At 41.6% G+C, this 20,871-nt stretch overlaps 2 protein-coding genes across 4 annotated transcripts in view; one reads left to right on the forward strand and one right to left on the reverse strand.

The window, feature by feature from the left end:
- The window catches only part of LOC308407089 (ATP-dependent 6-phosphofructokinase, muscle type-like), a 29,518-nt gene extending 22,304 nt beyond the window's left edge, over window positions 1-7,214 (reverse strand). Inside the window, exons 1-13 of the mRNA XM_080898515.1 lie at window positions 7,046-7,214; window positions 6,657-6,755; window positions 6,092-6,329; window positions 5,567-5,999; window positions 5,264-5,382; window positions 5,092-5,143; window positions 4,637-4,782; window positions 4,476-4,530; window positions 4,283-4,371; window positions 4,116-4,187; window positions 1,239-1,334; window positions 835-1,138; window positions 313-515 (exon numbers count right to left, since the gene is read on the reverse strand). Coding sequence (XP_080754641.1) covers window positions 313-515; window positions 835-1,138; window positions 1,239-1,334; window positions 4,116-4,187; window positions 4,283-4,371; window positions 4,476-4,530; window positions 4,637-4,782; window positions 5,092-5,143; window positions 5,264-5,382; window positions 5,567-5,999; window positions 6,092-6,329; window positions 6,657-6,718 — 1,869 coding nt within the window. The 5' untranslated portion in view covers window positions 6,719-6,755; window positions 7,046-7,214. The remainder of the gene's footprint in view (window positions 1-312; window positions 516-834; window positions 1,139-1,238; window positions 1,335-4,115; window positions 4,188-4,282; window positions 4,372-4,475; window positions 4,531-4,636; window positions 4,783-5,091; window positions 5,144-5,263; window positions 5,383-5,566; window positions 6,000-6,091; window positions 6,330-6,656; window positions 6,756-7,045) is intronic.
- A 250-nt stretch (window positions 7,215-7,464) lies between these two features.
- Window positions 7,465-18,616, forward strand: LOC308407166 (differentially expressed in FDCP 6 homolog). 3 transcript variants are annotated; one of them, XM_080898671.1, is made up of 12 exons: window positions 7,465-7,551; window positions 9,012-9,255; window positions 10,911-11,051; window positions 11,166-11,351; window positions 12,174-12,401; window positions 12,494-12,640; window positions 15,344-15,452; window positions 15,544-15,842; window positions 15,928-16,094; window positions 16,388-16,586; window positions 17,420-17,510; window positions 17,849-18,616. In XM_080898671.1, exons 2-12 carry the CDS (start codon window positions 9,160-9,162, stop codon window positions 18,037-18,039), a joined length of 1,854 nt encoding a protein of 617 aa, XP_080754797.1. In that variant the 5' UTR covers window positions 7,465-7,551; window positions 9,012-9,159; the 3' UTR covers window positions 18,040-18,616. The 3 variants fall into 3 exon arrangements, with proteins under 3 accessions (XP_080754797.1, XP_080754798.1, XP_080754799.1); XM_080898672.1 differs by having other exon boundaries at window positions 7,468-7,551; window positions 8,946-9,255; XM_080898673.1 differs by having other exon boundaries at window positions 7,475-7,551; window positions 9,015-9,255.
- Window positions 18,617-20,871: the final 2,255 nt, after the last annotated feature.

Consider the following 20,871-nt stretch of genomic DNA (forward strand, 5'->3'; position numbering starts at 1 on the left):
TTTGCTCTAGTCCAGCTGTCATAGAGCAAAACACGAGGTCCACCCTGGACAGGTGACCAGTCCATCACAGAGCTGACATGGATAGAGAAACACACACACTCACTATCACACCTACGGCCAGTTAAAAGTTGCCACTTAACCTAACACACACGTCTTTAGACTGTGGGAGAAAGCCAGAGAACCTGGAGAGAACCCACTCAGGCAGAGCGACAGCATGCTGGTATTTTCAATTCAATAAAAAAAAAAAGAAAAGAAACCATAAAGCAGTGATATAAAGTTTGTTACACTGCAGATTGTCAGAGCTACACTTACAGTGGACTCTTCGAAGTGCAAAATGGAGGCCAGAGGATTTCCACAGGAAGGTCGAAGGGGAGCAAACCCAGGGGGAGCCCCGACAGACGCTGATGTGTAGGTGGCCACCTCCTCGTCCAAACGCAGCTCCTCCAGGGGAGGAAAACGCTTGCGCAACATCAACACTGCAGAACTCACAGAGCAAGTCTTCTGACCAACGAGATCTGCGACAGGAAAAAAAAATATATCTGCAGCCTTCGTAAAAATTAATTAAAGAATCTAATTATTTAATAGCAGGAAAATTGTGTCAATTTTTGTCACTTTTAAAATCAAATATTGTGGTTCTTTTTCTCCTGGCACTCACTTTTAGTCTACACTTTAATAAATGTCACAACAGGCACACAACATTGTTAACCCTTTCCCCCATAAAGACGACACTTGTGGTTTTCACACCACGAAACCACTCGGTTCAGAAAACAGCTTCAATGGTTACTCCGAGTCAGCTTTTAAGAGGTTAAGGGGAGTGTGATCGATCAGAGTTACCTCTGTGCGGGCGCTGAACAGCAGGGGTGATCTTACAGCTCGGTTCTGGCACAGCCGGCACCTCGCCGTGCACTGGCAGCCCCTTTCTCTCTTCTGGTGAAACTGGAGCGCGCTGGTCCTGCAGAGCGGAGTCCCCCAGCTTCTCTAAACGCGGCACTCTGAACAACTTTTTGCCAGTCGAGAAAAAGATAACAGACTCTCTGTGCTGGGCCTGCAAGAACATCTGTTCTCCCACTAACTTCTCCTCATCATCATCATCGTTGCTCCTGCTCTTCTCCTCCTCTTTGTCACAGTGAGATTTACTCTGGAGACATGAATAGAAAACAAAAATACACTGATTGTTAAGCTACTACATTAATCAGAAGAACTTAATTTAATGTGGATCGGTCGCTTCAAATTCTCACAGCTGAGGCTTGAACTGGTCGCTGCTCGCAATCTTTTTCTGTCACATTTGCGCTCTGCTCTTCTTCTTCTTCATCAAACAGTCTCTGGACCACCTCCTGCGAAAGGTTAAAGGAACTGTAACTGACACAAAATAAAATGTGCATTTGTCCCCAAAATATATTGTAGTTACAGGATTTTTTTAAAGTAATAATTTTTAAAATTATTATTATTATTATTATTATCTTTAAATCTATAGCGCATCTGTCATTATTCCATGTTAAAAAAAAAAACTGTTAGAAATTACTCTTACAACTTACAACATGGTTACCCTGCAGGACCAAATCAGCCACCCTACCACAGAGCAGTGTGTGGAGTCTGCCACTCCAACCACAGAGGCTTCACACACTGACTCTGTAGGACTGAAGTCCTCTAAGGAGGCTGAATTTGAGCTCAAATGTAGGATTCAGCAAGAGCAGATTGAGATGCTCCAGAAACAGCTCCTAGCAGCTCAAAATCAGCTTGAAGAGCAGGCCGTTAAACATAGGCAGGAGCAGGAGACACTCAACCTGGAAATCAGTGACCTGAAATCCCAGCTCTGCCCCAACAAGGCCCTTCATGATTTGAAGGTAGATTGAAAGAGCCCAAAGCTTCCTCACTTAAAATCCCACAGCAGCACAAAGAACAAAATTCCACTGCTGCAAATGAAATGCACAAATGTGAGCCTCTGAAAGAAAACGAGACTGGAGAACAGGAGAAGATGGAAAAAGAGGACTCACTGCCATCCACTGCAATGTCTCTGCAGGAGCCTCAGAAAGAAAAAGACACCACAGAACAACAGAAGACAGAAAAAGAAGAGTCAGCTGCATTCTCTGTACAGAATCTTTGCAAAGTCTACAAGACAAACAGAAAATGCTCAATGTCAAGGTGGCTGAACTCGAGGCTGAAGTTAAGAGCCTGCCAGAGACTCCGCCAAGTAAGAAGAAGAACAAGAAGAAGCGGAACTGTGCGCGTCCCCAATTTCACCTAATTGGTCTCAACATCAAGTCCTAAAAATCATATTTATATACAACTAAATTGTCAGTGAACATTTGAACCCCTCTCGGTCGAGACAGAAGGCCACTCCTTCCTGAGCCCGGTTCTGTCAGAGGTTTCTCCCCATTAAGAGGGAGTTTTTCCTCTCCACTGTCGCCAAGTGCTTGCTCATAGGGGATTTGGGGGCTTTTTTTTTTTTTTTTTTTTTTTAAAACACCAACCACTGATAAGTTCACTGACATCAAATTTAAGACTCAGCAAATATGGAAAAGGATCATTCGTCATCAAGTGAGGAAGCATCCATTTAAAACATGTTTGCTGAGGCATATTTAGTTGTACATAAATATGATTTCTGTCACACTAAGGCCAATCACAGACTAATTTGGACAATTTGTAAAAAAATAAATAAATAAATTAGAAAAATTAAAAAAAAGTAGTTGTGTCATTGTTTCATGTAGCTTTCAAATAACATGCCATTTTATGTCAGCATATTTCTGTTACATTTGTGGTGCTCGTGGTCTTATATTCTTATGATCCTGTTTATTTGATGAGTAAATCCTTCTGCCTTGCTTCACATATTTACTGCTGCTTGGCTAGCTTTAGTCACGGTAGCATCAGCACGAGTAGAAACAGATACACATCAGAGACATCACATGTAGCTTGTGTTTATGTTCAGAGTGACATCTGATTTAAAAGCAGGCAGCAAAGCACTGAGCAGCATATCAGTCAGCACAGAAAACAAGTGCCATAAATGTCATCTATTAGGCTGGAATAATTTGTTTCTAGTGGCTTCTATTGTAAGTGCTTTACATTTCAGCATGACATCCTGTATGTGTCCTACACTGAGGACACTTGAAGCTGGTCATTTTCTTAGAATGGAGCTAAAGATAAAACCAAAACAAAACAAAACTTTCATAAGAAATCTTTATTCTGCAGTAAGGGACATTAAAAACCTAATAATGTTATCATTAAAAATATTAAAATGTGAAATAAGAGCAAAATGTATGTTTGATGGTGTCTTATTCTCAGCACTTTTTTCTAATTATTGTTCTCAGAGTTGAGATTTAATTCTTATATTTAACTCAATCAAGAAAGAAACAATTCAGTCTCTTTCCTTGTAATAAGTCAAATTTTCTTCATTTAAGCATAAATTTTAGACAGTTTTTTTCTAGTTAAAACTTTGTTATTGCTACAGAAGAATATTTATTTTACATTTACAATTTTTTTCCTGGGGACCCTGTGACACCCCTTGGAAGAGCCGTATGCTGTGGATCTCTTAAGATGTCACTGCTGGGTTTGTGAGGCCATGTTACTCCTAAATTTCTATCTTGTTCAAAGAGAAGATATAAAACAAAGTTCTAAGCTATTCGACCTTAGTGTTCTCCTTTTTTAAAAAGAATCAATAAAGAATTGAATCGTTAAACAGAATCGAAAATGGAATCGGAATCGTGAAAATCTTATCAATACCCATCCCTACCTGGATTTGTTCAACAGAGTTATACTAGAAGGTATAAAGAGATGCTTAGTGAGGCCTGTTCGCAATGAAGGATGTCTCGCTCCTTCCCCACCGCTCATCACTCCCAAAGTTGGGATACTGACATTGTAGCTTAATATTTTAAAACCAAAAAGCTTTTTTGGTTAAAACTTTTTATGTGTTCACTTAGATTAGTTCCTGATTCCCTTTTATGGTGACTAGTTAAACAATATTTACGTACTTAAGAACATCTTTTGGCACTGCCACACACACACACACACACACACACACGCACACACACACACGCACACACACACACGCACACACACACACACACACACACACACAAGTGGTATAAAATAATAGGTTAAGTCAGGGTTTCCCATCTCACCTCCTGTTGGGGCTGAAGGTTGGTTTTGCAACTCTTGAATCCAGGAGTGCCGTATGGCGACTGATGCCATTTCTGCAAACAGAAGCATTATGAGTTAACGCGGTGATTGTGCACAACACAACAGACTACCTGGACAGAGTGCCAACATACAATAAATACATACTGACCATAGCAGACAGGGGCTGATGTCTGGTGTTGCGGACTCTCTGTGGGGTCCATTTGTTCAGCGCCGTCTCTTTGAGTGCTGCTGATGCTGCTGCTCAGGAGAAAAAAGCCACGTCACATCAGATTAAAAGGACAACGAGATAAGAGTGCTTTGGGTTTTATAAAGATAACGAGTGGAGCAATGCTGCATCTTACTTGCTGGCACAGCAGTCGCTTCTGGACGATTTTTTCTAACCGGCACTCTCTGAGCCTGAAGACAGAAGAAATTATTTCAAAGGCAGCACTTAAAAAGCAAAAAAAAGCAATAACAACAATGTAACAAGTATGAGGAAGTACAGAAGTGAACACAAATTTACTGTGTAGATTGAAGTCGCCCTGCTTGGTGGACAGACTGAACTTCGGGGTGTTGTGCCCACGGGCCCTCCGGCTTTCACTCCCTCGTTCTGGAGGATGCTTTGCAGCGCAGCGGGGTCTGGAGAGAACTGCACAGACTTCACTGATCCTGTGAGAAAAGTACAGACAACAATCATTTAAATAATATGACGTGAGTGTAATACTGAACATTATGAACACCCAACTAACACTGCCTGATGTTTAGTTTGAATAAAATTGGCTTCCAGTTAATGAGACTCATAATTGTGGCATTTTTATTGGGGATTTTACACAGGACGAGAGAACACACACACGTATAGTGAGATATATTTATATAGTATTTCAAAGGGACTGCTCGGCCATCTACTATAAAATAAGTCTTTTACAATGTTCACATGTATGTGCCAAGCACATGCTGTGTTCTCCATCTTACACTGACCTGCAGGGGCTCCAGCTTTCTGTCGGCTCGTCATGACGGACACTCGCTGGGGCTGCACACATGATCATTGGACACCTTTAAAAAAATGTTTACCTGCTGCAACTATAGGCATTAAAAACAAGCAAACAAAAAAAAGCATGATAAAGAATGCACCGCTGTGAATCCAACTCACCAAATAGTTGTACGGTTTGGACTGTGGAGTCGTAGGCGCCGGACCTGTGACGCCCACTCCTTCGTTCCGGAGGATGCTAAGCAAAGCCGCATGGTCAGGCTGGAAGTTCTCCCCCTTTTCTATAATGCAAAAGAAAAAAGCCCAAGAGAAACTCTCTTAATATCTTCATTTTCACTAAACAAAATAAATGGATTTCCATGGATTTAAAGGAGTGAGGGAAATACGGCCTGCAAGCTTTAAGTGATTATCCACAAAATATAGGTGGAAGTTTGTGCCTTAGATGCGATAAATAAACAAGCTTACCACCTTTTGAAGAATTGCACTGCGTGGTCCGACTAGCATGTGCTGTTTTTGAATGGTCTTTTAGACTGAGCAGGTTCATGCTATTCAAATAGACCTCTGCACTGGGAGCAGACTGTGCAGAAGTAGCAGCACTATCAGGACGGGATGACATAGCGGTGGACAAAGATGAAGTCTGAAATGTGCTGGAAGGCCCAGTTGGTCCCGATAGGTGGGAAGCATCTTCTGTTGTCTTTCCGAGAGGCTTCCCTGCAGCTTTGGTTGAGTCCTTGTTGCCCTTTAAAGCGGTTGGATGTTTAGACGGTTTTGTGTTTGCATGAGTCCAAAGCTTTGGGACAGCCAGAGGTTGGTTTTCAGCAGCCGTTCTTGTGCTTTTGGGCTGTGACAGATTAAAAGGTACAGGCCGAGTGAGTGGCTTTTTCTTCGGCGCTTTTCGCTGCAGAAAAAGGAAAATGCTTATTAAACACATCAGACTAACCCGAGTAAATAAAAATATGGAAATCTACAGGATCAAAAGGAGATGCTTACAGCCAGAGGTTTCTCCTCCCACCTGCAGTGGGACTGACTGAAGTCCGAGGGAGTCTGAAGATGGAGGGACTTTGCAAGCACCGGAAGCCTGCTTATACCTGCTTGCAGAGGTGCCTTTTTACCAGTGGCTGAGCTTCCTGGATCTTTGTTCTCAATATCTTTGTTGGAAAGGTGAGATCCTGACATGGGTTTGGAAGGCTTTGGGTCTGCTACCTTTTTGTTTTGTTCATTCTTCATTCTGAAAAAAGAAAAACGGTCAGCTTTGTCACACAACCCAGCTCGAGGCTGGGAAATCACCAGAGGCAGCATGCAAAGGGGGAAAAAGGGGGGGGGGGGGGGGGGAACTGATTCAAGGACAAAGAAAACCAGACAAGATGGGAGGCAGATACAGGAGAGGAACAAGCTGCCTGACATTTTTAATACCAGTACTGATTTGATACCTGAGATCTAGAAAGGTATATTTTACTATGAGACAAACAAATAAACACGCTTCTGTAGACAGACCAAATAAGTCCCAGCTCTGAAATTCTATATCAGTAACTGCGGCTCAAATCATCAGTCTCACCTCATAAAGTCACTGCGGATTTTATTCTGACTCTGTTGACGAAGGATTGGAGAAGAGTCCATGATGAGGAGATAAAGCTGTGAGGAGCAACTGAAGCAACTAAAGACAGAAAGAAATTAAAGCTGAGCAACCAAAATACTAAACAGGCTTCTAACAAGGGTAGTATGGAGATGGGCAAAAGACACCAAGCATGCAATGAAAACAACAACAAAAAAGAAACACGAGACTTTAAAACGTTAACATGAGCTAATTTAAAGTTCTCAAACAATCTGTCTAATCGTAAAAGCGCATGCCTGTTAGTAACACAGTACAAACCATCGTGCTGACTTGTGAAAATTACCCCAGAGAAGCTAGCTTTACCCCGATCACAAGCCTGGCTACATACGGACCTTCTGTGTTCCTATAATTCAACAGAGTATCCGTTTCTTCCTTCCGATCATCCAGTAAAGTATTTCAGACCGGAACAGCTCCAAATGTTTTGGTTTATCGGGTGTTTTGTGCAGATTTAAAAACCACTAGCCCCGTCTATTCTCACCACAGTGGGCTGTCAACTTCCTGGACTCATATGAGTTTGTAAAAAGCGCGCTTTGCCATTGGTCGAAATAAGAATCCGTATCAGCCAATGGCCGCGTGCGCTTTAGTCAGGATAACGTCTTCGACCAATGAGAAATGGAGTTTCATAAACAACTCCATGGTAACGACGCGAAAGTTGTTTTACCACGTGACAGCGTGTCGCCGCGGCTTCCCCCTATGTGCAAAGTACAGACATTCAGAGAAACCTATAATAATAATAATAATAATAATAATAATAATAATAATAATAATAATAATAATAATAATAATACAATCTACATAAAGCGGAGCCATTTCAAGGATATAGACTTCCAGAACTAAAGTAAGTGGAGTTTGATTTATTTGACAAATCATGAGGAATATTAGAAGAATTTTAGATTTTTTGTTATTTTTATTTTATTTTCAGATATTTTAATATAAACATTGTTTAAATCAATGGGATCACGTCAGTTACTGACGTAATGGTTTTGTTTTGTTGTTGTTTTTAATTTACATATTTGAATATTGATGTCAGAGGTTCTTAAATTCATTGGACAGCACTAAGGTAAAGTCAAGCTACCAAGCCATTCTGCATTTGTTAGTATTTTATATGCAAATATAAACAATATACGGTAAACTTAGCTAACAAGAAGTCTACATTTAACAGACAGCTGCTAAAGTAGCGATGAGACAAGCTAACTTAACATAAAGCTAATGCAGTGATCTTAGAGAAACAATTTGTGCTGCCCAAAAAATCTTTTAATCATCCCTGAAAATTCACCCTAAGGTTAGAGAAACTGCAAAAAAAACCCTAAGAGCTGCATTTCAGACTCTGCAGGCCTAAGTCAGCATGTTAAAGATTAAAGTTCGTCACAGTACGATTAGAAAAAGACTGAACAAGTATGGCTTGTTTGGTAGGGGTGCCAGGCCTCTTCCCTCTCAAAAGAACATGGGAGCACAGCTTTGATTGCAAAATCATATCTGAACAAACCAGAAGATTTCTAGAACAGCGGGTAACATCACCAGTGGAGGGGTGATGATTTGGGCTTGTTTTGCAGATGCTCTGTGGCCTCAGGTAACAAAGTGGGTCCTCTACCAGTTGGAAGGTCAGTGGATCAATCCATGTGGCAAAGTACACTTGGGGGAAGGTACCCCGAGTTTCCACCAGTGTAATCCCAGTGTGAGCGTGCTGTGAATGTTAGAAAGCCTTTGGACATTGATACAAGTACTGTAACAACGTGTGTGATTGGGTGAATGAGACTTGTAGTAAAAAGTATTTTGAGTGCTCAACTGTACAGAAAGGTGCTATACACATGCAAGGCCAATTATCATTCACTGTCACTTAATTGGCTCTTTATGCCTTATTTATGTTCACACATCAGTGCAGGTATCACCCAAATAAGGAGGACCTTGAAAACAAACTGAAAGATTACTTCACAGAGAAATGAAAGTAAAAGCAGCACTGCCAGGAGCCCATCTAATTACTAACTTAAATAATAAACCTTTATAATGAATGGCAAATTACTTTCTGTCCAAGGTGCACAGGAAGGGGATGGAGATTTTCAGTAAATCAGTGATATAACTTTAGAACATTAAAAATATAAAACTGTAATAACAACACTTTTTGCACAGGCGCATAACTAAACCTAGCAAGACACTTGTAGATTTCTAGGCAATGCATAATGGAGTTTTTTCTTTTAAAATTTTCTAAGGATTAAAACGCTTCTGCCACTGCAGGGCAAGATCTGACGCTGCGGTAAACAGCGAGACCCTCCCTCTTCATCACTGACCACTGTAATCCAGCAGGTGCCGCTGCCAGCAGAACAGTAAAGCCCCATGCCTGCCTGAAAGCAGCAGCACAGCGTGGGTGTATGCCTGTCACCCGTGTCAACAGTAGAGGGAAGAAGAAGAGACGTAGAGGAGGAAACCAGAAAATAACGCTGCAGCAGACATGGACTTGCGGTCTGAGCTGCTTAAATCCATCTGGTATGGTTTCACAGCCCTGGATCTGGAGAAGAGCGGGAAAGTGTCCAAGTCTCAGCTGAAGGTGAGTGAGGGATCGTCTACCTGGAAGATGGAACTAGAGAAACTTTTTTTTCCTGCCCGAGAACTTACTCATCTCTTACCGTTTACCCTCATTTCCTACCTCGTTGCATTTTACATCATGCGGGTTGGTTGTGAAGGAGGTGAAAGCAATTTCAGCAACAAAGCAAATTAAATCTCAAGGTTTACTACTTTTACTATGTGTTTATGTGTCAGGAAATAATGGTGTGCAACGTCTGATACTACTTATCAGAAAACATCATCATCATTAACATTTCCTGTGTAAAACTCCGTTTTTTTCAGCCGTGTACTGCCCAACAAGGAACAAATTTGTTCCCCCTATTTTGAATAAAATGCTTTCAGCTGCTGAAAGAGGGCACAATATGCACCTCTGTCCGGCGCGAGCACGAGAGTAACAGTTTGCTCTCAGTCTGTACATGAATGGGAGCCCTCATCTCCAAGCTGTGCTCACATTGGGCCTCCATGTACCAGCTTGTAGTGCAAAGGGACCCTCTGGCACAGCACCGGGCCAGAGAGCAGCCTGTTGAATAGAGTAGGTTCACAACATGAGGCCGAACACGTCAAAAAGGACATTGTCACAGGGAGAGCAGGGATAAAGTGGACACATGTTGGTGACCGTTGTCTCTTTCCACAGAGCCTAAACGAGGCTACTGTATGTTGCATTGATCTCATTGTTATGTCACTCGGTCTCGCTGTGGCTCAGACTCCATTTCCAGCCACCTCCACGCTCCTGCGAATGTGCCGCCCGGCGCTCCTGGCTCTCAGCGAGTCAGCCTCATGACTGGGCTTATCCCCCCTCGTGCCTTCAGCCTTCTCTGAGGCGCCGCGCTGCTCAGAGGCACTCGCAGGCAAACACTTTGCATGCTTTGGCCTCAAAACTGACAGATGTTGTAGCGTTGGAGACTGGCGACAGGATGTGGTTATGGCTCAACACACAGAGAACCTAGCTGTCTGATAAAATGCACGATACCTCAAGATGTTGCATGGTTTCAGCTGAAGAAACAGAACAAGAAGGAAAAGCGTTTTTTAATCTAACTGTTTTTCACATGCTGTCAGTGATGCCACTGCTCACAAAGAGTAAAGTGTAACACTTGAAGTTTCTAATAGAACTTGGAGATGTTTTCCTGAGCTCGATTTTCATCTTTTTAAACTTTAAAATGGTCATATTGCTTTACTGATGTCGTTCCACTCTTAAACTAGTGCGTCTGAACGGTTTTCCAGGCAGCTTTCCTAGAAAATTAAAGCTTTTTGCTGACTCTGGTGACTCTTTTTTTCCATGTTTGAGCAAACAGATTTTTTAAAATAGAAAAAACGATGCAGCAGAAATTTAAAAGTTCAGTTCCTCAAACACTTCCCTGGCCTTCATTCTCTGATTGAGCAGCCAGCTATATAAATATATTTATACATCATGTCACTTACCTTTTATATTCTACAGAAAGTTTCATCCTTCCTAACTCATGACGTGTAATCTCTTTTTTTAGACACTTAATTATTAATTTGTAGGCGGATGCGGTTAGCAGCCTCACAGGACAACAAATAAAACAGTTTGCACAGTCCTGTGTTGGACAACGAGAACTGAAATGACTTTCTGCTTCAGTGTTTTTCTTTTTTAAACATCCTCATATTGTGATCCTTCAGGTATTGTCTCACAACCTGTGCACAGTCTTGTGTATTCCACATGACCCCGTGGCTTTGGAGGAGCACTTCAGGGATGACGATGATGGCCCAGTTTCCAGTCAGGGTTATATGCCTTACCTCAATAAATACATCCTGGATAAGGTGATTAAAAAAAACCCAAACAAGTGTGCTCAGTTTATTTCAGCATATTGCGAGCTCCATGTGTTTCATAATTCAGACAGCTTTTTTTAAACCCCTGGTCTTGTGTCTTTGTAGGTTGTGGAAGGTTCTTTTATTAAGGAAAACGTAGACGAGCTCTGCTGGACTCTTACTGCGAAGAAAAACTACCAGCCAGACCGAAGCAGCAGCACCATTTTACCAGACAAAGATGCTTTTCGTCTCTGGTGCCTTTTTAATTTTCTCTCTGAGGACAAGTACCCTTTGGTTATGGTTCCCGACGAGGTGGGTTTAACTCTTAACTCTTATCATTAGTACGATGCATTGTTTATCGTATTGAAAATGTAACCGAAAGAGAAAAAAAATCACAAGTGTGTGTGGCAAAAGAAACCCGTTTCCAAACTTAGACCCTAAGCTACTCAACATTTCCGCGCTCTGTTGTTGAGTCTGAGATTGCACTCAGTAATCTCTGACCTAAAAATGCTGTTGGATCTTTTACAAACACCGAGTACACCAGCTGAAAGTTTGTTTCTTGCCACCATGGAACATGGTGCTCATGTCACGCAGCAGTGTGGGCTTGTTTCTCACTTGCAAAGTCTCATTTTGGTTTCCTGTCGTGTATTCTTCACAGCCGCTGCCAAGAGAAAGCCCCAATTTTTCAAGGGCAGGGTCGTTTCTGTCACCCTCGGTTTAAGAAAGCATTATCCAGTTGTATTTTGGAGCGTGTTTCACACATCAGCCACTGTGCAAAGCACTCTGTGGTGTAGCCAGGGCTACTGTGAGGTTATACTGTTACTAGAGAAAGCCTTATTGGGAAATAGCAAAAGCTGCTTTCAGCTACACTATTAGATGCAATTTTTGCAGTTGTGTTTTAAGCAGAAGGATTCAAACTACAAATAAAAGTGTAGTAACAAAGTAATATTAAAGCATTACTGTGAATTAGTCCTTAATAAGCAGGTGATGGTCACTAAAAATGGTAAATTCAGTTTTAAATACTCCTTAAAACTGCACACAAAGGTGATTGGTGTAATATATAGCTTGCTTGAGTGCAGCACAGCATGCAGGGACAGTCCAGCTGAGTTATTAATCCTGTCTCTTTCCATGCAGGTGGAGTACCTCCTCAAGAAAATATGTATGGCTATGAGTATTGAGTTCAACTGTGTCGAGTTAGAGGACTTCTTCTCTCAAGACTCAGTGCAGCAGAGTGGAATTACTGTTTGGACGTTTCTAGAGATGATGAACTCCGGGAAGGTAACCAGAGGAATTGATGCGAGCATCATCAGCATGGCTATAGAGGAAGTGTACAGGGAAATAGTTGGTGACGTCCTCAAAGAGGTAGGAAACTGATGTGCCTCCAGAATGCTGTTTTTGTTCCTCCCCGGTGAGATTTATTTCAGTGATCTGTGTGTCGGTTTGGCTGCGTTCAGGGCTATCTATGGAAAAAAGGCCAGCTGAGGAGAAACTGGAAGGAACGGTGGTTCACCTTAAAGCCGAGCAACCTGTCCTACTACACTGGAGAGGACCGCAAGGACTGCCAAGGCAATATAGCCCTGGATGAGAACTGCTGCGTGGAGGTAAACAGCTGGAGAGATAATCATCTGTGACAGCTAGAGAAACTCTTAATAACAAAATCTCCACAGCAGAAATACTAAAGCAGGCGTTTAAATGACATTCAGGCAGTGGTTCTCAGTGTAGGGCGGGGACTTCCCCAAGGTGCTACACTAAGGTTTTTTTGTAGTTTTATTTTTTATCACGCCCCTCATCTTTGATTTAACTTGTAACTTACTACAAAATTTGAAATCCTGTCCCTCCAAAGGTTAAACAAGACAAAAAAAGGGGAGCAAGTACAAAATCCAGCAAGACCCTGGAATCTGGTCAGATTAAATGTAATTCATACATTCAGTTTATACCTTTAATTTTATATATTTCAGTTTCTTTTAAGTCAAAATTATTGCTTCACGTTTACAAGAGCAAAGAATTTTTTTTGGAGTCTGAGAGAAAATGAGACCGCCCTCACAGTTAAATCAGCACAAGTCATGTCGACATTAATAAACATGCTATAAAGAGAAGAAATTTAAACGTGAAATGTTGCTGAATAATCCCACTTTTACTCGGTGGCTCATGATTTTCTTTTAAGATGCGGGATGAGCAAAGGTGACACCGAGCCTCTCTCAAATGACTAAACTACCTTTCATAAAAGGAAGTAAATAACTGCAAAATCCAAAATCTTTCTACTCCAGTGCTTTGACTTGTGTTGGCACTGCTTCATATTTTGGGTGTCATAATGAAACAAGGTAAGACTGAAAACTGAAGCTTGCCATGGGTCATATTAAAAACAAGATTTCCTCACAAATCTTGCAGAGCTCAAGGGAACTGAGGTGATTAGTGTGCTAGCCTCACTCCTAGCTGAAAGTGAAGCAGAAGTAAGAGTGCAGCGGTTGCTATTTAAGGTGTCTTGGTCACTTTTCGTGTGGACACAGCCTCAGTTATCATACTGCGTAATACACTTGCAAGAAGGAAATTGGAAACTGTTATTAGGTTCTCTGCATTTATTGCTCATAAAATGTGGTCTGAAATTCATCCCAGTTACAGTCAAAGATGACTAAAAGCGCAATGAGATCTATTCTTGTATCAGCTCTGAGTAATTAATCGCAGAGCAGTAAGTGAATTCCTGAGTGTAGTAACTTGTAGATCCCCCCCTTAGCAGTCACAACATCCATCACATGCTTCCTGTGGCTGTTCGTGAAATATTGCAACATTTCTGGGACGTCTTGATTGATCAGCCCTCTTCAGCTCATGCCACAGACCATTTGTTGACTGGTCGCATTCGGTGTCTGGACTTCCACGCGTGCAAGTCATTGTGGCGTTTATCATGGCGAAGTACGCATGCCGAACAGCCCCAAACTATGACTATGATGAGCAATACTCCACCTACCGTGCTTTGCAATTAGGAGGAGGTTTCATCGTGGGTGTGCAGTGCCCTTTCCCCCCCGCATTGCATGAAAGTTCACGTTTGTCTCGGCAGTCCACACAGCGTCACCCCAGGTTTATTACAGAATACACAGGTGGTCCTCAAGAAACATGAGCTCGTCTTTACGATGGTTTTTGAGATTAGTTGGACTTGATGAGTACACAGTAAGAATCAGCTGTAAACAAAAGGTATTTCCTCATATGAGGACTAATGAGGGTTTATTTCACAGAATAATACAATAAAGCATGAAAAACTTTATTAAGCATGAATGAAGCCAAAGCGTAATCATGACAAAGTCTCATTACAATGACTTGATTTGTTTTAGCACTTGTTTCTTTATAGAGTCCTTTAACTATTTCTTTCTTCTTCTTGATGAACCACATGCTTGATTTGGCAAAAACTTGATGGCCTACCTGATACAGGGTCATTATCTTAAAATATTGATTTCCATTTTGGCCTTCTCTAATATTTAAGGTTATGGTACGGTTAAGGTTATCACCTGTGTAGATGATGTAGACCTCAGAGGGTTAACACTACTTCGGTTTTGTGTAAATGCTGCATTGGACACATTAACTAAGGAAATGAGAGTTGTGCAGGTGCTTTGCTGTTAGCTGCTCTTCTTACCTCTTTGAATACTCAGGTTTGTTCTCTTGTTGTGATCACCGCAGCACGCCAGGCCCCAGGGAACTAGCAACACTCCTAATATCCCTGCCTTGTATTTTATTGTGGACTGATTAAATACCGAGGCCTCTAGCAAAGCTGTTGTAACATTTTCTTGCTTCTCTTTATGCTTCTTATAAATCCCTAAGGAATTTACTATGATCGAAGCATGGGTCACACCTTTAACTGGAACATCTTATTGCAAGAGGATTCTTTTAAGAAAAATCTCGAGCAAAAAGTTTTGCATATTGTTTCCAGCCTGGAACGTGACTGATGACTCATTGTGTTCATAAAAGACATTTAAAGTACAGCTCAGATTATGATCATTACAATGGTGACTTGGAATAAGTGTAGACCACAATATTGCAAAAATCCTGGCAATATAAATTCTTGCATGAATAACTAATTGAGTCACAAGTTCATCACTTCACCCAGCATGTGATACTTCAAAGGAAGCTGCTGAAATTGTGTTATATTGTAGGAAGCAGATGTTTTTTGAGCTTTCAGAGTTGTTAGAAAAATGTCCTTTTCCTGTAATTGATGTTTTTCTCCTTTATTTTTACAAAATAGACTCAAAAACTGCAAAACCATTCACAGTTAACTACTCAGTATTAAGAGATAAACTGGGTGTCCCTTTTTTGAACAGGTGCTGCCAGACCGAGATGGGAAGAGATGCATGTTTTGTCTTAAAACCCTCTCCAAGACGTATGAAATGAGTGCGTCAGACACCAAACAGCGACAGGAGTGGACTACAGGTTAAAAGAGACTCTCATTCATCAATTCACATCAATTTTTAAAAGCTTTAATTATTTATTTAGATGTTAAACATCAGTGTCTTCTTTGCAGCTATTCAAACGGCAATCAGGCTGCATGTGGAGGGGAAGAAATCCCTCCACAAAGATCTGAAGCTTAAGCGACGTGAACAGCGTGAGCTTCGGGAAAAAAGGCGACAGGCCAAGGAGGAGGAGCTGCAGAGGCTGCGGGCCTTGCAGGAGGAACGGGAGCGCAAGCTGGCGGAGCTGGAGCTCCTGAAGGAGGCGCAGAAGCAGGCTCAGGCCCTCCTGGAGCAGGATGAGCAGAGGAGGCGCCAGCAACACGAACAGCTTCAGCGTGCCCTGGAGATTCAGCTCCGTGAGGCTGAGGAGGTGAGCATGGAAACAAAGAATGAAAGATTTTAAAAGCATAAAGATGCAGATCGACTTTAACTTGCTTCTTTCTGTGTGTTACAAGGCCCGAGTCAGTATGCAGGCAGAGATGGCTTTGAAAGAGGAGGAAGCAGAGAGGCAGAGGAAGAGGATCCTGGAGTTGGAGGAGATGCAGAAACGTTTGGAGGAGGCGCTGCAGCAAGAGATTAAAGCCAGGCTTGATGAGGAGGCCTTCCGCTATGCTCAAGCAGGGTAAAGTTGTTTAAGCAGCTAGCCAGGTGTGCAGTGCAAAAAGCTTAGCGCAGGGTGGTGGAGGTTGTGTTGTGTACAAGCAGCATTTAATAAACTCTGTTGCTGCGTTATGTTCCTGAGGAAGTTGAGCTGCAAAGAGGAAGTTGTTTAACGCTGCAGCCACCTAGACCATTGTCATTGCACTCTCGATTTATCCCATCCCAGGTCCAAAGTACCTCGCTGATGAGCCCCCTGCATTTATCACAAATGATCTATTCAAAGTCTAACTTCTTTGCATTCTACATCATGCTCAGGTTGTTGGCTGAGGAGGAGGATAAAATGAAGGCTCTGATGAACCTGCAGGAGGAACAGGAGGAGTACATTGCGAAGACACAGAGGGAGAAGCAGGAGCTGAAGCAGGAAATGGAGGCCAAATCCCGGGCCCTGGAGGAGGCGCAGAGACAGCTGGAGGAGGTTCGAGCCAACCGGCACAGAGTTGACCAGGACGTTGTGGTAGGTAGAAACCCTGACACTGACCGTGTGACTCAGTTACAGCATGTTATCGAAGCTAATACCCCTCAGGCCTCAGGCCCCTAATACCACTGCAGACCCCCTGAACATGGAAAAAAATAAGTGAGCTTCTGCTGCTTGTCGTTTTTAAATAAATCACCACAGAATGTGTTGATGAGATCAGCGAGAGGCTGTCCTGTCGCAAGAGTCACTGACAATCTGACACCAAACCAATAAACAGAAGTTAAGTTCAAAATAGGCGCTTAAAACAACACACGAAAGCATCTCACGAGCTACAAAAAAAACAACCACCCACCCATCACAGTCCCTAGTCATCAGATAAAGTTAGATAACCAGGAAGTGCTGCAAGTATAACTTTGAAATTCATAATGATAAGACAGGATGCCAGATGGCAGAGACTTTAATGAGACTAAATAGACTGCCATCGTGATCAGTCCCTCAAAAGCACATCAGTTATGAACAGGATTCAAACAGGACACCATTTTTTTTCTCTTGTTGAGTGGTGGCTACTCTGTCTTTTTATTACTTTCATTATATTTGATTTTATTTGACAAAATCTGGCCTTGAGAGTGGCAGTAGTGAACCTTAACCTTATTGAGATGCAAAGTTTAACTTTTTAATAAATTGACCAGTTTTAGTGGTTAAAATACCAGCAGCACTTTGTTTATTTATCAGGTCACAGACAAAGAGCAAAAAGGAAGCGAGTTCACGTCTTAGTGGCTCTTCTGGGTACTTTTCAACAGATCGAGGTTTTTGGGAAGCGTTTGTCAGTTCACTTGTTTATCAGTAGCCGCTAAGCTCTTCTTCTCCGGCAGGCCGCCCAGAGGAAACTTCGGCAGGCGAGCACCAACGTCAAACACTGGAATGTCCAGATGAACAGACTGATGCGGCCGATCGGACCTGGCGGTATGTGTCCTTGCCTGCTCAGAGACATGACAGACATGCACCGTTTCAAGACCAGATTTTCAAATGTTTCTTGCTGCATTATACCAGCAGAGAAGTGTTAACCACTTCTAGCCCTGTTGTGTTGCAGCCAGGACTGATGTGACCATTTGCTTAGCTCAGGGGCTGTGAAGTTTAGGTCAAAATAGGTGGTTCATATATTTCATTTTGAACTTCTGCAAATATACTTCCTTAAATTTGATACTATACTTTATTTTAACTGTGAATTCTGTTTTTATTTTTGGTTTTTGTTTCAGCCTAAGTCTGATTTCAATTGTCCGTTTTGTTGCTTTCATTTTCAGAGAAGAGACCATCGCTGGGAAGCTCCTTCACGAGCTTCCAGATCCCAACGCAGCGAGACCCCGGGCTGCGTCTCAGGAGTTCGGGATCGGGGGATCGGGAGGAGAGCAAAGAAAATGTTGACAGCAGAGCTGGATGTGATTTAGACAAACGTCACTCTCATGCATCTAATGGCGACATGGATATCCCCTAAATGATGAGTCATAGAGACTGCCTCGTCACAGGAAGGGCAAGAGATGGTTGTCATGTTTGTGAACAATATGAAAGCGGCGGGGATATAGCTGAATTTACCGTACTACCACGTCTACTAAATGCTGAAATATTACTGACCTCGTATCACAGACAGCAACAGTTTAAAAACATTTTAACGAGAGTGCGTTTTCCAATATCTCCCCTTCTCAAATAATCCTTTTCTGCCGCCTGTGTGAGGCCTGACGTGAACATAACTGATACCTCAGCGGAAAGAAAATGAGCGGTAAGAAAGATCCTGAAAGTACAAGGTTAGCTCTGGTGTTCAAAGAGAAAAGCCTACATGCACACAGGAAGCTCATTTTTGTGCAGCTCTGTAACTTAGACGGATACCAATGTTTCATTTCTATTGGTACAATTTTCGAGGTTGTGGGAGGTGGCTTAGGTTTTTTTGATCTAGAAACTTGGTTCAGTATTAAAGTTTACCACAATTTCACTCCTGATAAACAGGAAAGAGAAAGAAGAGGCGTGAAAGAAAAAAAAAACTGTCATGACCTTCCTGTTTTTAATGTCATTTAACATTACTGTAAATAAAGAGAGTGAAGTTTGAAGCCGTACCTGCATCTTTACTGTGTTAAACTTAGTGCATTGTGCAATTCAAAGAAACTTTAAGGCAACTTTTTGTTTCAAATCTTAACCTGGTGCTTCACACAGTGGAAAAGCTAAATAAGAGTTTGCAAAACGAGTTGTAGTGACGCAGACGTGACAGAAATGCAAAAGACCACACGGTGTGGAAGTAAGAGTCGCAGACACTGCTGAAGTTGCACACTGCACATCCGCTTCGGTTTGAGTTGGAGTCTGCTTCACTTCTGAGGCCTTAAATGTGTCATCTCCGACTAATCTGACGCCTTCCGGGGACAAAACCTTCAGCTGGCTCACATGAGCAAACAGAGACATCCCCTGACAGGTAATGCAAACTGCATGCCAACTGCTGTATGTGCCAGTGTACTAATGCACAGTTTTAAGCAGAGGTGGCAACAAGTAGAAGCACAGATAGTAGTTTTGAAACATACTCCAGTAAAAGTACAGAAGTACTGTTTCCACTTCTTTACTCAAGTAAAAGTGGAAAAGTACTGGCTCTGAAATATTCTCAAAGTAAGAGAGTAAAAAGCAGCTCTTTGAAGAACATTTCTTCCACCTACTTTTGTGCAAATCTTACTGAACCCTGTGCTATATTAATGTAATAATTAAATAATATTAGTAGATAGGAAAACCAGCTTGATTTCTGTTAAAATTTTATTTCTAATAAAGGCTCGGCTTGAATCAGTTAAGAAGAACACAAGCAGAGAAAAAATGAGGCTGTGATCTGCTTACCTGTGCTGCTGCAGCTGCTCTGAGGTTTACTGCGCCTTGTGGATTTACACACCTGAATTTAGCTGATGTTTCATGAGTGGTCCTGGCTGATCTCCATCCTCTACTGACAGTACACTGTTTAATCTTCCAGTTTATCAAACACCACTGAGCTTGTGTGTTTGCTGTTGTTTGTTAATCGGATAGAAAAATTGCATTTGAAATTACCTGCCACTTAAAAATAAAATTACTCGTTTTATGTTCGCTCCTTTTTTGCAGGGCCGGAAGTACCACAACCGCAACTTATGGACAGCCTCAGTCGTGTTGTGCCAAAAAATAAATAAATAACTAAAAATACCAGCCCAGTTTAACCTCCGACTTTGGCACACAGTTTTGCTTGTTTCCTCTCTTTTTGTGCCACATACCCTGGTGATTATTACACGAACAGGACTGCCTTTCATGTGTTACTGTTTAGACTCGGTTTGATGTTTAAAGGCCCACGCTGACAAAATAATAACTCTCTTCAAATGCCTTAAACCAAAAGTAACAAGTAGAAAGTACCGATAATGGTTTAAAAATGTAGGAAGTTAAAGTAAAATGTTGCCAAAAGGTTGCACAGTGAGAGCAATTGATGACTATTTTATGGGTTGTTTTTTTTTTTCAATTTTTGAATAATCACTCTAATATTTCCCTAATATTAGATTTGCCTGATAGTTGTTTATTTAAACAACAGTTAATTTAGAGATATCATCTATATAAAATCTCTCTTCACTGCAGTTTCTGGTGCAGCAGAGCAAAATCTAAGCTGTGTCTCTCATTTGGCATACAGTGCTAAATGGAAGCTTGTTTCTGCATAAAAGACTGCTTTGTTTTCTGTTTTTGCTTTTTTGGGCAAAATTTGGAGTTATTCCTTACATATTTTGTGATTTCTCACTCATTTTTTTCAGATAGTAACCCCAAACTCGACATTTTGAATTCATAACCCCCCAAACTGACAAAAATAAAATAAATAAATAAATAATGAATAAAATAAATCTGCGGCAGAAACAAGCTTCCGAGACAGCTGATGAGACGACCTATTTTTCTTATGAGTGTTACATTTTTAAGCAGTGTCAGCTGAGAGGAGAAATAAGCTGCTACCCTCCCTCCTTCTATATTATGTCGTTCTTAATATTAGATGTTGCCTTAATGTTTATTTGAACAGAAATTAATTTAGAAATATAAACCAACGAAAAATAAAACCCCTTCTTCGATACATGGTCACTTACGGTTTCGCGTAAAGTTGATTATATATGTATAAACTAGTTGTAAGGCATGTTTATTTCCTCAAAGGCTCTTTGATTGGTAGTGGAGAGTAACAATAGCCATTTCATTCAGATTCAAAAGCGTGCAGCCCAGTTCAGTCTCTACAGTTATAAATCGCACATTTTCCCATACGGATTTCAGCCACGTGCTCTTTGTGTGTCTCCATTAAGGCAGATGCGGT

Source organism: Rhamphochromis sp. 'chilingali', assembly GCF_963969265.1.
Source record: "Rhamphochromis sp. 'chilingali' genome assembly, chromosome: 12".
Classification (NCBI taxonomy): Eukaryota; Metazoa; Chordata; class Actinopteri; order Cichliformes; family Cichlidae; genus Rhamphochromis; species Rhamphochromis sp. 'chilingali'.